This window comes from Ananas comosus, linkage group 17 (assembly GCF_001540865.1).
Source record: "Ananas comosus cultivar F153 linkage group 17, ASM154086v1, whole genome shotgun sequence".
Lineage (NCBI taxonomy): Eukaryota > Viridiplantae > Streptophyta > Magnoliopsida > Poales > Bromeliaceae > Ananas > Ananas comosus.
In genome coordinates, this window is record NC_033637.1 from 397003 (window position 1) to 416384 (window position 19382).

At 36.2% G+C, this 19382-nt stretch overlaps 2 protein-coding genes and 1 non-coding gene across 4 annotated transcripts; 2 read left to right on the forward strand and 1 right to left on the reverse strand.

Annotated features, from left to right (window-relative positions):
• On the forward strand, positions 1225-6728 carry LOC109722704 (glucan endo-1,3-beta-glucosidase 14). 2 transcript variants are annotated; one of them, XM_020250817.1, is made up of 4 exons: positions 1229-2244; positions 3481-4508; positions 5382-5521; positions 6373-6728. In XM_020250817.1, exons 1-3 carry the CDS (start codon positions 2172-2174, stop codon positions 5436-5438), a joined length of 1158 nt encoding a protein of 385 aa, XP_020106406.1. In that variant the 5' UTR covers positions 1229-2171; the 3' UTR covers positions 5439-5521; positions 6373-6728. The 2 variants fall into 2 exon arrangements, with proteins under 2 accessions (XP_020106405.1, XP_020106406.1); XM_020250816.1 differs by lacking the exon at positions 5382-5521 and having other exon boundaries at positions 1225-2244.
• On the forward strand, positions 16563-18543 carry LOC109723292 (alpha carbonic anhydrase 1, chloroplastic-like). The gene is made up of 4 exons (XM_020251617.1): positions 16563-16717; positions 16902-17140; positions 17376-17570; positions 18246-18543. Exons 1-4 carry the CDS (start codon positions 16642-16644, stop codon positions 18393-18395), a joined length of 660 nt encoding a protein of 219 aa, XP_020107206.1. The 5' UTR covers positions 16563-16641; the 3' UTR covers positions 18396-18543.
• TRNAC-GCA lies at positions 18653-18724 on the reverse strand. Its single transcript has one exon. It is a non-coding gene; the product is annotated as a tRNA-Cys (tRNA).

The window sequence follows — 19382 nt, forward strand, 5'->3', positions numbered from 1 at the left end:
CTAAAATAAGCCTTTGTGTTCCAAAAGCTTCTCCAAATTAAAGCTTCTGTCTCTGCTGCAAGGGGAAGCTGCTTGAGGATTTTAATTAAAAACCTGATAGTCCTTTTTGATACAGCTCTACACAAATAACACTGCTACAAAAGCTTTAGCTGCTGATGTTGCTGTGGATAACTTGGAATATGTTTGTGTTAAAGTTGTTTCAAGTCAAAATCAGACATAGATTGCAAAAAACCTGCTGCCCATATTCAAGCCTGACAATATCCGCCAAGAATATTGCAGCAACTGATCACATCGCCGAAAGAAAGTATAGTTGAATGCAATAATTAGAACTTTTTGGCTAGAGGACAGATTACAAGGATAGGCACAAGATAAAGCCCCAAAAGCTTGTTGATCATGATAGGAAGTGAGAATAATAGAAGGGCCCGTATGCCAAACTTATTCAATATTTTTTCCTTTTCTTTTTATTTTGTACTCTTAAGACATAGCATGTGATTTTTCAATCAAAAGTTCAGTGGAGATGCTCTTGTTTCTCTATTCTTTTGTCGAATTATTTTGATAACCACCAAATTCTAACCAGTTTTTTTTTAAAAAAAAAAAATTAGTGGTTTGCTCACAGGGCTATTCAGCCGAAGGTGTGTTTGCTGATCTGGCAATCATGGTGTTCAAGTCATTACACCTTGACCTTGTCCACAATTGACAGTTGCAATCCTGTGTGAGACCAGCTTTTTTTTTTTTTTACCATTTTGGTATTTCTTTTTAGCCCTTTATTATTATAGTTTATATGTTTTAAAGGACTTATTATGCAAGAGAAGGCTGTAAGAAAAGGTTGACCATTACCTGAACCTGGTGCATCATGGCTCTCCTCTAGAACCCAAATCTAAACCTCTTAAAAACGTGACGGTAGTTTGTAAGTGTGAAATGCAATAGTCTTTTTAGATGCTCCGGCAATTGGTTTTTGAAAACATTAATGTTGTTTTGACATGTAGATTTTTTCTTGATATTGTAGACTACTTCAAGGATTTATAAGTTGATTTTCTATCCCTCTCGTCTCTCGATCAATTGGTAAGGGGCGTTTTTTTGACTGATGCCGTGGACCGGGTCCAGGGTATTATCTCTGGAAGCAAAGGATGTTGAGGCAAGCTTGACGGATGGAGAGGAAAGCAGTGGAAAGCTTCACCGTCACTCTGGCGAATCTGGCAAGTAAAATATTTGTACTCTTTTCCTCCACCCACAGGGCACAGGGTGATAGAGTACAGTAAAGGACTAAATAGTTGTTTGGTTTCATCTGCTCTTAGTGGAAATCATTTTCATAATTTTATACCGCAGCAGGATCTCAAAATGAGATTTTGAGGCCCGAAAGTAGAAGTATCAATTTGGTGCTCTCACTTTTGGTGCAAGCGAAATTTGTTGAAAGGGCTATGATAAATGCTTCTCGTACATGCATTACTTGGATGATACTTGATTCACCAGCAGTATATACTTCGTTTGATTTCCATTTGGGAATTCCGGGTGGCTTTATATTTGCTGACTTTTAATTATTTGATTTCCATTCTGGGATTCTGGGTAGCTCGCCTAGCGAGTAGCAACAGAATACAGAATAAGGACGGACTAAACGGCGTTTCATTTAAAGCGGAGAAAGCGGGGATAGCAACGAATAGCCATTGGCTCGGTGCACGGCCGGGCCCAAAAGGTGGGCCCACTCCTCGGCCCAATAAGACTTAGTTGCCGAGTTGGAAGCAACGACACGTGCGATCTACTTGGAACTGCGTCATCCCGCGTCGGCCACCCACTCCTCTTCCCACGTTCTCCCACCGCCACCTGTCGGTGACCTCCCCACCCCACCTTCTTCCTCGCTAGTGGAAGACGTTATTTTCCGTTGACACCCCCTGTCACCGGCTCAACTCTTAATGGACGAAATTACCCTCCCATCCCCCCTAGCTGCTGTTGTCGGAGAATAGATAATTCCAGGGATAGAGAGGTCAGATTAATGCTCTTATGACCACACGCGCCGGGAACAGTAACGACACGTGTCGAAACGGGGTGAGAAAGCACGAGACTCGTGAAGGCTCTCTCCCCCCACCAAAACAAGATTCTTAAATGAGGTGGCAAGTGGAGTGGGAGAGGAAGCGGCAGACGCGTCAGTGGGGATCGAAGCTCACACCCTGGAGACAATGGCGGAGACGCGTACCATTCTCTCCCTCCTCCTCCTCCATCTCCTCTCTCTTTTACTCCTCTTCCTCTCAGGTTCGCATCTCTCTCTCTCTCTCACTCTCTCTCTCTCTCTCTCTCTCTCTCTCTCTCGATCCTTCGAGAAACATAGCGAATCCTCTTCCATTATCCTCGGATTACATCGCCTTCGTCGCATTTCATGTTAACATTTCTAGAGATCGCGCCGTGCAATAAATCCATTGTGAAAATGGCGATCGATTGATGTACCTGTCGATAAGCGGAGCATCTATTATCTTTTAGTTTCTCCGGGATTGTTATTTAATTTTTTTTTGATTGATTTATTCAGTGTGCGTAGTTTTAAGATTTGCTCCTAAGAAGTCGAATTCAGGGCATTATATTTCGGTTGAACAATTTCAACCACTGAGGCGGCATTGTTAAGATAAGTTTGTAAATTTTCTAAGCAATTTTTGAGATCCATTTCACTTTTCGTCTTCTAAAAGGAAAATTAATATTATGTAATCTTTGTAAAAATAGTGTGATTAAGTTGTCCTTAGATTCTATAATTTATTCATAAGGCGCTTAATCACATCGTCCCTAGGTGCTTAATCAGTGCTACAGTAGGGGCGTCAAGTATTTAAATAAGGTCTCGTGTCCATTATATCGCGTGTATGTAGATCTGAGCAGGATCCAAATTGGAAGAGCTCATTATTAAACTAATTCATGGTTTTGATTGTAGTATGACCAGCCAAACTAGTGTTGCTTAGTTATGTAGGTCTTCTGTTAATAATAATAAAAAACGAACCAGAGAATTTGGTACTACCAATATTATCATATTTATTAGTTGAGGTGAATGAAAGTATCAAAAGTGTACTTTCCAGCACCGCCATAATCGCATGATCATGTGGAACAGTGGAAGTTTGTTCCAGTTATAGAATTAAGAAATATCTGTGGTTAACATAGATTAGGACAATAATATATTGGGCAGAATAAACAATTGCCTTTTTCTTCATCACCTTAATATTAAATGCCTAATTCTTTTTTCTGTGTGGTAACCGCCTTTAAGCGAGTCTCTGTTCAAAACAATAGAGTATATATTATTGATGATCTTATTTCTTATTATTTGTTCTGTAATTATTTTCGGAACTCATTATTAAAAAAATGCGCTGATCTGATTCAACATAGAAAGAAAATTCCATAATTCTCATCTAATATTATTTATATTCTTGAATGGAGTGCGTTCTAAAATGGCTCAATAATTATTCCCCTGCATGTAGCTGTTGCAACAGATTCTCAAAGTTGTCACATTTGCAGATCCATCAAGCCAATCACTTGCACTCACGGTTGGGATCAACTATGGGCAAATTGCTAACAATCTCCCTTCCCCAGGCAGAGTATCCTGGTTCCTTCAATCCCTCAACGTCAGCAGAGTAAAGCTCTATGATGCTGACCAGAATGTCTTAAGTGCCTTCCTCAATACTAATGTTGAATTCATAGTTGGAATCGGCAATGAGAATGTAGCAACGATGACTGACCCTTCAAAAGCCCAAGCATGGGTTCAACAACATGTCCTGCCTTACCTTCCACATACCCGCATTACTTGTATCACTGTCGGTAATGAGGTTTTCACTGGCAATAATACTACTTTAATGGCCAATATTTTACCAGCAATGCAATCTGTATATCAAGTTCTTGTTTCTCTTGGATTGGACAAGCAAGTAAATGTCACTACTGCCCATTCCCTTGATATCTTGGGGAACTCTTATCCTCCATCGGCTAGTTCTTTTCGCCAGGATCTTGCAGTTTACATCCAACCCCTCCTAAATTTCCATTCGATGGCTAAGTCCCCATTTCTCATTAATGCCTATCCTTATTTTGCTTACAAGGCAGACCCTAGCAGTGTTTCGTTGGAGTATGTGCTCTTCCAACCCAATCCAGGAGTAATTGACCCAAATACAAAACTGAACTATGATAACATGCTTTATGCTCAGATCGATTCAGTGTATTCTGCTATTCAAGCTATGGGGCACACGGATATTGATGTGAGGATATCAGAGACAGGGTGGCCATCCAGAGGAGATCCTGATGAGGTAGGAGCCACCCCTGAATATGCTGCAATATATAATGGGAATTTGTTGCAGAGAATAGCGATGAACCAAGGCACGCCATTAAAACCATCTGCACCAGTTGATATATTTGTTTTCGCATTGTTTAACGAGGATTTAAAACCGGGACCAACCTCAGAAAGGAATTATGGGTTGTTTTATCCTGATGGCACCCCTGTTTATAATATTGGATTACGTGGATATCTTCCACCAATGTCATCATCTTCCAAGCTAATGGTAAGATATCCACATTCTTCTATACAAATTCTATCATTTTCATTCTCTTCCATTTCTCTGTTTTGTTTTGGCTTAGGATTGTCCTGCATGTGCTGTCAACAAACTACACGAATAAAGAATTAGTAAAAAAAAATAGAAAAGAAATACACAAAGAAGAGATATCAATTTACGTGGTTAGGCAATTTGCGACTTAATTCTGATTACCTGTGAAGTATGGCAATCCTTTTATATGCATACGTGCACATATCAAATTTTGCAACTTGCATCAACATTCTTAATTAGCCTATACCCAGGCTTTTGACAAACACAACATGCATGAGTTTCATGAAAACACACTTCACCATCCAATTAAAATCATCCCATTCACAGTTAAAGGACTTCGATAGATCCACTGCACTATGAACCAACTTCTATATTCATGTCTCTTTCGCATTTAGAAAATCTATGGGCCAAACAAATCTCTTTATGCCCTATACAAAAGAAGACATATATCCAACATGTTTCATACTTAAGTGACTAAAGTTTGAGAGCCACCAAGGATACACCAAGTAGTAGATTTGCATAGCAGTTGATAAAGCCACTCTGAAGAAGATCAGGTTAACACCTTTCTACATTTTTGAGTAAATATGGAACTAGACATGCATCAGCAAATTGCCATAACATTTGGCCAGTTTAGCTAACTATATCGGAAATTGTTTCTTCTTTCGACCTTAGTGTCTGGCTAAAGGTCAATTAAAGTGCTACAAGTAAGTTGGTGGTTAACTTTAGTTAGACCTACAAATCTACAATCTATTTTAAAGCTACTTCAATGTTGGTGAATCGACAGTTATCTTAAGCCATTTGACATTCTGCTTGGCTTTTCGCTTCCTCCAGGCTGTTCCCTTCTTGGGCCTTTTTGTGTTGGTATCAACAGCTTTGATCTTAGCCTGAGAGCATATACTTCAGATGATTTTAGTGGGGGAATTATCGACTCTTTTGTTCTGTTTCCAGCAATTATATCGGAAATTAGTGAGGTAAATTACTCCGTTGAATATTCTTTTCCCTTTTTTATTTTGGTTCTTTATCTCCTTTAGTTTAGCTTAGTTTCTTTTGTTGTTAAGAGACACTAAAAGATGCCTACAGGAGAGCAATTAGAAAAATGTAATCTCTTTTCCTTAGAAATACAATAAATCACCTCATAGAATAATGCACTATCTTGGAAAATCATAATTATTGGAAGTGATATTAGCAGATGTGCTTTTGGTATGGGAAGATCAAATTTATTTTATCTGATAAACGACAGTTATTGAATAGTGAACAAACTTAATAAATTTATTTGTTTAATATCAAAATTAGATCTCTTAACAGCATTACCGTTATCAAAATCTCGCAATGCAATGGTTTAAAGTCGAGCTTCTATGCTGTAATCACAACACGAAAGAACTGCCAAACAAATGCTATCCCCTTATAACTTGTTCCGACATCCAACTAGGCTCTTCATGATAAACAGGAGCTTTCCTTTATGGTCGTGCTCTTTGAAGGGTCATTTGTCTTCTCTTGCACTATTTTTGATCCTTTTATTCAAGCACCTTGGAGCAAAATATGCAACCAAAAATTCCAGATATCATACCGCCCTTTCTTTTCATCGTCTTTTCCTTTTCTGATAGCTCTACTTCTTATAAGGCTTTAGTCTGTTTTGTCGGTCCATCCTTCTCTAAGAATTTTCCGTTTTGGCAAGTTTATCGTCCCATCATCGCCCTTTTGTTTGGTCACGGGAGTATAATGTAGCTACTATTTCAATGAGGAATTATTGCATTTATTCTTATGTTTCACAGCAATCCTATTTAGATATTAATCTAAACAAGATGTGTCTTCATTTGTGCAGGTCAATCTGAGTTCACTCTCAAATGTATATAGTTGCTGCCGAAACCTCCTTATTACGTTGAGCTTGGCGGTGCCGACTCCAATATGGTTCTAGAAATAGAACTGACTAAATTTATTGAACTCGTTCCAGAATTTTTAATCTGCAGTTCAATCAGCAGTAAGGAGTAGGGGAAAGCTAGAATGCATACCTAAGCTTAACTACTGCTTGATGAAGAACAAGCATTGTCTAGTGTGCAAAATTGCATTTAGCTTTTGATGGATATTGTTTCTCATAGAAAAAGTTTTATTTTTTTTCTTTTTCTATGACATTGAATAAATGGTTAAAGGACAAACTCCAACAGAAGGATCATTAACTTACCCACTGCACTATATTTTCTATTGCGATCATTCATGTTCCTCCATTTTGTTCAAGCTATGCATGAAGGGAAGCGTTTTTTCTTCTATTAAGGCACAAAATAACTTGGGTTTAGTGAATTTACTACTGTTTCCTATATAATAAACAATAGCGGACAAGATTGCAATAGTCAGTTGAATTTGGAAAATCTTCATTCTAGATTGTTTTTATGATTATGGTGTCACTTCTTACAAGGATAAAAAATAAAAGTGGTCTTAAACCTTTTATCCCTTTCAATGTTCTCCTGTTCCAAGATAAGCCACTGATGATAGAATTATTCCTTCAAGAATGAAATTATTTTGATGTGCTGTGTCTCTTTCAGCATCACTCAGCTTTGAGCTCATCCCATGTAAGCTTAGGCAAAGATTAGACTTAGCAAGATATTTCAATTGCGGATTTGGATAACACTTAGGGTGCGTTTGGTTCGCGCTATCTTTTAAAGATTTCTAATAATTCAATGGGAATAAAAAAAATATGACGGTATTTGGCTAAACGTACTAAGTAATCTAGTTGGTAATATTGGATTCACTTGAGAATAAGATTCATCCCAAAGTACTAATCTCATTTCCTTTAGGAAGGATGGGTATCCTCATATTAATGAATTGGGGTAATTATAATATGTCTAATCTCTTTCTTTCTTCTTACCCGCCGGCTAATTGATATTATTTTTCTTTACACTCTAACCTTATATCTCTCTCTAAACTTATTTTTCTCTTTAAAATTCAACTTTTTTTCTCTCTCTAAACTAAGCTTTCTCTCTCTCTCTTTCTAAAATTTCAACTCTCTCACTCCCTCTAATTTCGACTATATTTTTCTTTCTATTTTTTTAATTATGCTCTCTCTCTTTAACTTATACTCTCTCTTCCTTTTTTCTAAAAAGATATTAAAATTTTTGGTAATATTATCTAAAATTAAATTAATTAATTAATTAGTTAATTGTTTATTTTTTGTAATATTAAATAATATGGCTAATTAATATTACCGTGCAAACCAAACATAAAAATTTCACATTCTTAATAATAGAATGAATAATAATAAGATTCTCGGATATCTTTTATTCCTAGTAATCTTTCATAATGCAAACCAAACGCACCCTTAACACCATGCCATGGCAATCATAACTTTGAGTGCGATGGCGTAATAGAAAATCAGCATGTGTTCAAACCCTTATCTTAATAATGAATGTTGTTGATGTGACCCAATAAACCAACAAGCGCATGAATCTGAGCCCAACCAGAACTCGGTGTGGATCCTAGCTAGATTTCCTTCATGAGCATATAGATTTTAAATAAATCTCCCAATGATGGCAAAAATCAATTATTTGAGTTACTACCATCCATTTTCTGGAAGTGGGCATAACTATTTTGCTTTTCATTTAAGGATTCAGCTTTTAATCGAAGTTTTGGATCTAATACTTAATTTTCCAAGCCCATCTGACACCTTATATTTAGATTGGATTCAGATTCAGATTATGTAAGAACTAGCAATTGAACCCCGAATCGAACCTGTAACACCCCACAGTAGAGTTACCACTTTTGCCTTTTGATACACTGAGGCAGGAAATTGTTAAAGGGGCAAATTGTAAAGCAATATGTAATTCGTCTTCTAGCAGCAGCAGCAACAAACAACAACAAAAGAGAGAGAAAGGAAAATATATCCACTTGAAACCACCAGAAATCTTGCAGAGGTGATCAATGCTCAGTGATTTATAACATTCCTCTGTAAGATTTACCATGTCACTCAAGAAAAATAATTGTTTCCACCAAATAAAGCCTTCACTTAGGTAACTTACTCAACTCACAGGGGAAAAGGGAAAAAAAGAAAAGCAAAAAAACAAAAAACAAACTTCGGGTATAACTTCAATCCCTGTTAGGAATTTCATGCAACGTACCCCGGAAGAAGAGAAACCACTGCACTATAAGGCTTACGGGTTATCTCTGCCTTTTCTAAGCATCCAAAGGTGCCAAGAAAAGAGAAAGAGAACCCTTGCAACCAGAAAACTACAAATATATATAGATATATATTTACATGTATAATTATTAATTTGAAGTTTCGATCATTCAAATCGACTTGATAGGACAAGGGTCCCAATCCTATTAATAGAATAGTAGCCGGACCCTATATGTATATATATATATATATATATATATACTCTCCGAGGAAAAGCAATATATAATAGATGATTCCTATATAGCTAGGATGAGAAATCATTCCCTTCCGGTATGCTTTCCAAAGCAGGTCTCCACCCTTGCATGCTTCTTTCCTTGTCTCTCTCACTTCCTTTGTTTGCTTCTTTGTGCAGCAGTGAGATCATATCCTCGAGGGAGATCACCTCTCTGCTCAACATAGCCTTCAACTCTTGCTTACTCACAACCAGCTTTATCCTCAGTTGGCCCCCTCCTCCCACACCGGCCGTCGGATCATGATCACGACCACCTAATTGGGCCATGGGGACTTGATGATCACCACCACCCTCCATCTTCGTTACGCTCGCCACCTTTCTCTCCTCAACTACAAAGCAATTCCCCATGCACGCAAATTCTCTGTAATAATCAACTCCGTTTGTACATAGGTTTAGAGGAATTGTGTAGTGCAAGTTTTTCTTTTTTCTTTTTTCTTTTTTTGAGTTGCGTTGTTGGGTTGAGCCCTGAGAAGGGTGGTGGAAGGTAGAGGGAGGGTTGGTATTTAAGAGAAGAGGGGTGAGAGAAATGTCACCATCTTTGTGATATTATTGCAAGAATGCCATCGACAAAGTGCACTCCCGGGACCCACCGATTTGCCTTTTGTTTATTCTCCATACAGTTTGGGTGGGTTGGTTAAGTAAATGGGCTAATTATTAATGTTAACCTATGATTCATAACTTAATTAGGCCGCTCCCTAGGCTAATCATTTTTTCTCTTTTCATTTTATCAACGGAAAAATTAATAACAAAACGATCACTAGAAAATTTTGATTTACTTATTGCTACGAATGAGATGTATTATATATACTTATAAAATTGGTTTGTAGAAATTTCTGATATTTGTTTGAAAGCATACAATACTATGTAGTTATAAACGTGATTTTCTCTCAAACTTTTATTTAATTCTTTAGCAGAAATTATTAATACGTCTAACTAAATCTGGGAGTAATATAAAAAAGATAACATAACAGTAAATTAGCAGTTAACATGGCTGCTATATTATCTCAAAATTATTTGAGTTGATTGTAATATTATTCTTTGTTAGAATTGGTCTAATAAATGCTGATAAAAAAACACAGTTGAAACACAAAATAAGATTTAGCATAAAAGCTTTAGAAAGTTAAAATTCAGCAATTGCAATAAACTTTTACAAAAAGTCCAGTGACCAATGATGTAAAAAATTCCCTACATACATTGATTCATACCAAAAAAAAAAAAAAAAACAAAAAAAAAAAAAAAAAAAAAAAAAAAAAAAAAAAAAAAAAAAAAAAAAAAAAAAAAAAAAAAAAAAAAACAGCAGTGCACGAAACAGTGGGGTTTTGTAATTAGTGGGGGGCACATGTGGTTGGGATTGGGAAGGTAATTGAGAGTGACCGCGCCCCCTCGCACAGGGGAGCAAAGTGCTTTGACCAACAATGATATGATCTAATGGCCACCACTACCACCACTAGGTTACTCCGCGTCGACTTTGACCAATCCAAAGATCCTTACTCGTAATCTCATTACAAATAGGCCCTTATCCCTCTTTTTATAGTTGTGCACCGTAGATGTGTATAAAAAGTGTATAGAAGAGTAGAGAGAGTAAATGTCATTGTCGCATCTAGAAACACCCACTATTGTTTTCCAAGTATTCGAGTACATGTGTGGTATAAGAAGCGCATAGTTATTACATGTGCATTTTGAGCCTAATAAAGCTAAAACTGAAGTGATCAATTTAGTTCTCCTACACATCATTATGTTAATTTATTTAGTCTATTAAGTTACGATTATACTCTAGCTCAATTGCATCTCAATCTTGTTTTTGGTTTTGTCTAAAATTAATCTGATCATTTTGGTCATTGTGGCTAACCTAGATTTTGTTCAACAACTTAAGCTCCTGTACTATTAATGACAGAAATTTAATCAATATTTACTATCAACTTTTTAATCATTATATATATATAATTTATTATTTAATAGTAATAATAAAATTATGAATTTAAGAGGTAAAAAAGTTAACAGCAAATACTATCCAAGATAGTACAACAGCTCAACTCATTATTCAAAATATACAGTACTAGGAATAATGGCAAATTTGAGAATATGGGAAAGTCGAAGGGGCTAATTAAACGGGTTAGGGCGGTGGCGCGAGAGAGACGTGGCCCACAAGAAGCAATGCCTGATTCGGGGCGAACTTTAAGCTTTGTGGTGGGATCGTGTCGTCAACCGGCTCAGCACGCATGCACCTCGTTAGTGGGGTCCGAAAACGATCTCATTGTTTTTTTTTTCTTTTTCTTTTTTTCTTTTTTAATACCAAATATTCACCGTTCATTGAATATTTTCCTTTTTATCTCTTTTTTTATTTATTTATTTCTTTCTTTTTGGACTGCTTCAAACTTCTTAATCCTATAAAAAAAGGCTGATCAAGTGGGAGAAAAGAATTTGACTACTACAAGAACGCGAAAAAAGCAAGCATGAACCTGTTACGAAAATATAGTCGAATAACATGTGCTCGATCGGAATGTGATATATCTATTATTGAAAACTCGCTTAACTAAAAAATTTAGTTATATACATATTTGAATATAGTACTACTATAATTGTTTTTTTTTTTTTTGAGAGATAGATAGCATGCTATTCGCTTCGTTTATTTTATTTAGAAATAAACTTAGCCGGAAATGTGAATCAACTAGGATTCGAACTTGGGTCTCGGGTACCAACCACCAAGCCCTTTGTCACTTGATCTAGGGACGGTGGGTACTACTATAATTGTTATTCTTTGTAAAATTAATTATGTTTTTATACATGAATTAATTTGATTAAAAAAAGTTAGCAGCTTTCATATATATTTCTTCTGGCACTCTCTTGTTAATGTGGAGTGATCAACTTATTAATTATGGACATACAAGGCATGCATGAAGTAGACATTTATGATATCTCTNGCTAAAACTGAAGTGATCAATTTAGTTCTCCTACTCATCATTGTGTTAATTTATTTAGTCTATTAAGTTACGATTATACTCTAGCTCAATTGCATCTCAATCTTGTTTTTGGTTTTGTTCTGTTTTCTTTAATAGGAGGTATAACCCTAATTAAATGAAATATCATTCTTAGCCGACCTAGATTCTCGCTGCTCCTCATCCTTTCCCTCTAAAACGATTTATTTTCATAATTTGTTTCAAAAGATAATTATTTACAAATCTTGAATCCACCAAGTTTACTATATGGATAGTGATTAGATTTAATGCAATTGCTAATATATCAACAATAATAATTCTTGTTGTACTGGTATTACTGTCGTTACCTTTAAACCTTGTCTAAAATTAATCTGATCATTCTGGTCATTGTGGCTAACCTAGATTTTGTTCAACAAATTAAGCTCCTGTACTATTAATGACAGAAATTTAATCAACATTTACTATCAACTTTTTAATCATTATAGTACCGTTTGGTTCGGGTATAAGTAAGAACTAGCTATTACAGGGATAAGTACAAATATGGGGTTAAAAAAAAATAGTATTTGAATGAAAATTGGATTGTTCCCGGGGATAAGAACAATTTTAGATAGTTTTATATAGAAAATGAAGGTGTTGATGGGGATAACCAAGAACTACTATTCTCGAATAAAAAATTAGCGTTTGGATATAAACGAGGGATAAGGGCCTATTTCTAGTCCTATTCCCTAACCGAGAACTACTATTAATTTTATTATTAATAGTAATAATAAAATTGTAAATTTAAGAGGTAAAAAAGTTAACAGCAAATACTATCCAAGATAGTACAACAGCTCAACTCATTATTCAAAATATACAGTACTAGGAATAATGGCAAATTTGAGAATATGGGAAAGTCGAAGGGGCTAATTAAACGGGTTAGGGCGGTTGCGCGAGAGAGACGTGGCCCACAAGAAGCAATGCCTGCTTCGGGGCGAACTTTAAGCTTTGTGGTGGGATCGTGTCGTCAACCGGCTCAGCACGCATGCACCTCGTTAGTGGGGTCCGAAAACGATCTCATTGTTTTTTTTTTTTCTTTTTTAATACCAAATATTCACCGTTCATTGAATATTTTCCTTTTTATCTTTTTTTTTATTTATTTCTTTCTTTCTTTTTGGACTGCTTCAAACTTCTTAATCCTATAATAAAAGGCTGATCAAGTGGGAGAAAAGAATTTGACTACTACAAGAACGCGAAAAAAGCAAGCATGAATATGTTACGAAAATATAGTCGAATAACACGTGCTCGATCGGAATGTGATATATCTATAATTAAAAACTCGCTTAACTAAAAAATTTAGTTATATACATGTTTGAATATAGTACTACTATAATTGTTTTTTTTTTTTGAGAGAGATAGATAGCATGCTACTCGCTTCGTTTATTTTATTTAGAAATAAACTTAGCTAGAAATGTGAATCAACTAGGATTCGAACTTGGGTCTCGGATACCAACCACCAAACCCTTTGCAACTTGCTCTAGGGACGGTGGGTACTACTATAATTGTTATTCTTTGTAAAATTAATTATGTTTTTATGCATGAATTAATTTGATTAAAAAAAGTTAGCAGCTTTTATATATATATTTCTTCTGGCACTCTCTTGTTAATGTGGAGTGATCAACTTATTAATTATGGACATACAAGGCATGCATGAAGTAGACATTTATGATATCTCTACTTACAAAATATACAAAATTAATTGTCTACAGGTAGAAGATCAAATGCATGTTGGTGTTGGTAACTCCAAACTAATTAAGAATCGCACTTCTTCTTTCTGATTAAAGAAGTTGATCGAACCGTGAGGAGATATCAGATACAGTGACGAGTTCATTTACGTCACGCTAACGCAATCGATATTGCTTATTGTAGCGGGCATAAAAAGTGTGGAGGCTCTCTTCTCGTTCCACACCCCACTAAGATACCTTTCACTGCTTTCCCCGTGTCCACTAGAGATAATTTATTCAATGTATTGAAGTAAAAAATAATTAATATAGCTGTGCTCTTTGCGGCTCACTTTATTATTGTCGACCCTTTTTTTTTTTCTTTTTAATAGGAAACTTAGCCTTCAATGTACATATTTGTACAGTAATTATTATACTAATGATAATGAATGGTTCATCGTAGGGATCTCTTTTTCCCAATAAAATAGAAAAAAAAAGGCTATGGACCATATATAGTGGGCCATGATCCGCCGACGCGGCGACTTGCCGCGACTTGCTTAGCAGTGCTTTCCGCCTTAGTGGGGGCGGCGCAGGCCGAAATATTTTTGCGAGCAAAAGAGATGAATTTAAAACAAAGCAGTGAATGATAGCCTCGATTTCTGCAGCGAATTAAGCACAAGAAAATATGCATGCTCTTCCTCTTTCCTCTTCTTTATAATAACTAAATCCATTTAATAATCATTTTTGAGAAAGTAGTGTGTATACATGACAATTCACTGCTATTTATTTATTTATTTATTTATTTCATGGACGACAAATTTTTTAGTGCAAAGATATCTGACATCTTTCGTAATAAACTGACAGTACTTAACGTAGTTGGCTACAGATTTAGTGACAATTCACTACAATTTTAATTTTGAAGTTAATTGCTTGACACATTTTATTGAATTTGTTTTTAAAATTAACATGGTAAATAACTGGCTAATTAACTTTTTCTAAATAAAAAAGAAACAAACATTCCCGGTAGAGATGTCAACAGGTCGGATTCGAGGCGGATTTTTAAAAATCCGAACCCGAACCCGAACCCGACTCCAAACCCGAGACCCGAACCCGAATCCAAACCCGACGGATTTTAAAAATCCATATCCAAACCCGAACCTGACCAAAAATTCGAAACCCGAATCCGAACCCGAAAATTTGAACCCGAAACACTTATTTCTTTTTTCAATATTTCAAAATATATTATATTAAATCTAAAATTTTAAAATACAAATTCAAATGTAATATCAAATATATATATATATATATATAAAATAAAAAATAAATTCGGGCTCGGGTTCTAGTCTGGTACCATCAAAATCCATATACGAATCCATATCCGTTGGGTTTCTATTTTTGATATCCATATTCAAATCCATATCCATTTAGCATCGAATATATCTGTTTTATTCGGATTCGGGTTCGGATNATATATATATATATATATATATATATATATATATATATAAAATACAAAATAAATTTGGGTTCGGGTCGGGTTCAGATCGGGTACAATCAAAATCTATATCCGAATCCATATCCGTCGGGTTTCTATTTTTTATATCCATATCCGAATTAATTTCTATATCCGTCGGATATATCCATTTTATTCGAATTCGGATTCGAATAAAATTTCGGATATTCATATCCATCGACTTCCCTAATTCCCGGACGCTGCTATGATCCGCTCTATCAGAAACGCGTTGAGGAGGTAAAATGCGTTACAGGCTGTTACAGCAATGAGTGCTCTCTCTCTCTCTCTCTCTCTCTCTCTCTCTCTCTCTCTCTCTCTGTGGAGCTGTCGAGGGTTACAGTTGATCTTGCGCAGGAAAGAGAAATGGCCACCTACTACTACAACTTGTCCTCGTTGCAATTGGTGTTGTTGGACAAACATCTATTGTACGGAGCTCTTCTAATCCTAACATGGGCCCGAGCAAATTCGACCCGATCCATCTGATACGATTCCCAACATTTGAGCCTAATGCGCCTGGTCGGGTTCATCAGGCTCGTTCCAATCTCTAGCATACATTTGGGTAGGAATTTTTCCGTACGACCTAAAGCCAATTTGAACGGAATTACTCGGGCCTAAAAGTGGAGCAAACTCCTCTGGGTTAGGTCTGGCTTGGATCAATATCTGGGCCCTGCCTATTCACATCAGGCTTGGTCTATATACCAACTTATCAAAATGTCGTTTAACCAAAATGGGCTAAGCCTAATAGGATTAGAATCTTTACGTGGACCTGTCCAATCTCCCATTGTCCCTTTGTTTTTTTGTGTATAAATGTATATATATATATATATAGTTTAAGAATAATAAAAAAATAGTGGGTAGTTTTTTTTTTTTTTGAGAGATAGGTAGCACGCTACCCATTTTGTTTATTTCATTTAGAAATAAGTTTAGCTGGAAATGTGAATCAACTAGGATTCGAACTTGGGTCGCCCTTTGCCACTTGCCCTAGAAATTTATAAGGCAAGTGGCAAAGGGCTTGGTGGTTGGCACCCGAGACTCAAGTTCGAATCCTAGTTGATTCACATTTCTAGCTAAGCTTATTTCTAAATGAAATAAACGAAGCGGATAGCGTGCTACCTACCTCTCTCTCTCTCTCAAAAAAAAAAAGAAAAAAAAAAAAAGAAAAAGAAAAAAAAAATAACATATGACTTTTCTTTAATTTGGAGGACTAAGATCTCGTGTAGTTATTACATACATGCTTTTCCGCTGATGATTGTGATCGTGATTTTACGTCATCACCGTGATCAATAGGTAGAGCTATCTTTAGCTTAACCATCTTTCTATATTTAGCTGCGGGAAAGGGTGGGGAGGAGGTTGGCGGGGAAACAACTACCACAAGCTTCAACCTTCCTTTTGCAAACTTTTAATCTTATTTTTAGCTTGGTCTAAAACTAACCCCTTTCTTGTTGCTATGCAAATATAGCTTGTATTCGAATATATATATTAAGCCCACCTCCTCACCTAAGACAATAGTTAAAAGTACACAACACAGAGGAGAGGAAGGAAACAGAGATGGCAATGGCTATCCACAATGCCATCTTTGCCCTGCTCGCATCATCCTTTCTTGTTGCCTTCTCTAGTGCACATGGTATATATATATATATATGCATATATGTACAACACTTTGTCACTTTGATTTGTTTTTGTAATTATCTTTCTCTACTCTAAAAAAAGCTACATATGGGAAGAAGAAGAAGAAGAAGAAGAAGAAAACAAAGCATTTGATGTTACCATGTTATCATTTCATTTTTGTTTTCATTTTTATATGACAGATTTTGTGAGATTTGGATATAATGATGGATCCACCGGCCCGAAGAACTGGGGAAGCTTGAGCCCCGAGTTCTCGCTATGCACCAAGGGAAGCAACCAGTCTCCGATCAACATCGTGAAGGATGATGCGGTTTACAACGCAAAGTTAGGATCTCTGCTCAGGGATTACGTCGCCACAAATGCCACTCTCATTAATAACGGCTTCAACGTCGGGGTTTGTTCCTCAAATTCGATCTTCTTCTCTCATTGAATGATGCGAATATTCGTAATCCTGGTAAATTTGTTCTGTATTTTGCAGATAACTCTCTTTGTTTTTTTTTTTTTTTAAAAAAAATTCTGGGATCTTCTGNGGTGAACTTTGAGAAACAATTGATTGTACTGAGCAACAAGAGAATACTGATTTTAATACTTCATGAACAACACTTACTCTCGTAACGGTGCTTTTGTATTTTGTTCTTAAACAAGCTTGATTTGTTTGCGGAGCGCAGTTAAAGGACAAATTGGCCGAGTTGGCTCAAGTCTCCTGCTCGGAAGATGAAGAGGCCCAAGTTTCGGTCGGCGGACCACGGACAAAGAGTTTCAAGCGCCGCTCCCGCAAGTACTTCAGATATATTGGGTCCCTCACCACGCCTCCTTGCACTGAAAATGTCATCTGGAACGTCCTTGGCAAGGTATATATTTTGTAGGATTAGCATGGATTTAGTCCTTTAATAAAAGTTTGACCTGAATTTCAATTTGGTCCCCAAGAGTTTCCGATGCAAAATGTCGGTCCCCGCAGTTTGTCCGTGATTTCCATTTCATCCTTGAACCTTGATCTATTTCAATTTCGTTCCTAGAGTTTGATCGCAGTTTCAATTCCGTCGTGAAATTTTCAGTTTTAGCAATGGAATCTAGTGATAGTGCTAATGTGGCATTTTCTTAGACTGTAGACCCAACGAAGGATTTAATTGGTACATATAACAAGCTTGAGAGATTAAATTAGTGCACTTTAATGTAGGAATATATCACATACCGTCCTATTCCACTAAACCTATATATGTTTCCATACACTCTAGTTAAAGACCACACTAAGAGCAGAATCCACACCTTCCAGAAAATGTCCCAGTTGTTTCAGAATAAATAGCAATAACTTTCTCTCTCTCTCTCTCTCTCTCTCTCTCTCTCTCTCCAGCTTTTTGATGATAAATAGTTCAATTCAAATGTAGAGGTACCTATCCAAAAGTTTTCTCTAACTCAATCATGTAAGGCGGAATCATCAGAGATCGTAAATTTGTTCTTTTCTCCTACAATTGTGTGATCCTGTAAAATTTGTTCTTTTCTCCTATAATTGTGTGATCCTTTTACAGGTGAGAGAATTGACCAAGGAGCAAGCAAATTTAATTACAGCTCCCTTGCCCGCGGAGTACAAGAACAACTCGAGGCCGACACAGCCGCTGAACGGAAGGACAGTGGAGTTCTTCGACGAGGCCCGGTACTACGGTAGCAAGTCACATTAGTCCTGTAAAGCAGCGTCGTAATTTGAGGCATAATGTGAGTGATCATCTGATCACCATCATGGGTTTGAGATTTGTGAGTGTTGTGTGGTGTAATCTTTCACTTGCTATGAATTGGTGTTTCCTGATTTCAAGGATTTTTTGGTGTGAATTAGAATTTATTTGTTCATCTCTTGGGACAAAAAAGCAAAAAGGCCCAACGGGGTTCAAACCAATGAGTTAAAGTTTGTTTAAAAAGAATTATAACATTTAAACTTTAAAGGGCCCAACCGGGTTCGAACCGGTGACCTCTTGATCTGCAGTCAAATGCTCTACCACTGAGCTATGGACCCAAATTGTTCAATTGTTAACAAATATGTATATATATCACTAACATTACTGATTAAGACCCGAGCTCAGATTACAAATTTGCACCTAACTTGTCAAGGGAAATTTAGTTTCCAATTGAAATTTTGAAATGAACTTATTTTCGTCCATCAATGGACAAAGAGGCTTAATATATCCAACTGCCCCTAACAAGTCATATGTTAAAAATATGATCACATTTTCAACAGTATTGCTGTTTCGATCATTCATTTCACAGGTTCTAATATATAGTTTGACAAAATATAATTTGAATAAAGCTATTTGAATCTCGGGAGAGATACAGAAAATTCTTCCATTTGATTACGATGCACGATTGTGAACAACTAACTTATTGATTCCTTTTAGTTTAACTTCTTGCCTGCCACATTGTGAACTAACTTATTCTTCCAATTGATTACAATGCACGATTGTGAACTAACTTATTGGAACGACAAGCGAATATTTGTTATTGAAACCATTTTGTTAGAAAAACATGAAGGCACATAAAATAATTGAATTTTTATTTTTAAGAGAAAGATAGCATGCTATCTGATTCGTTTATTTTATTTAAAAATAAACTTAACTGGAAATGTGAAACAACTAGAATTTAAACTTGGGTCTCGAGTATCAACTACCAAATATTTT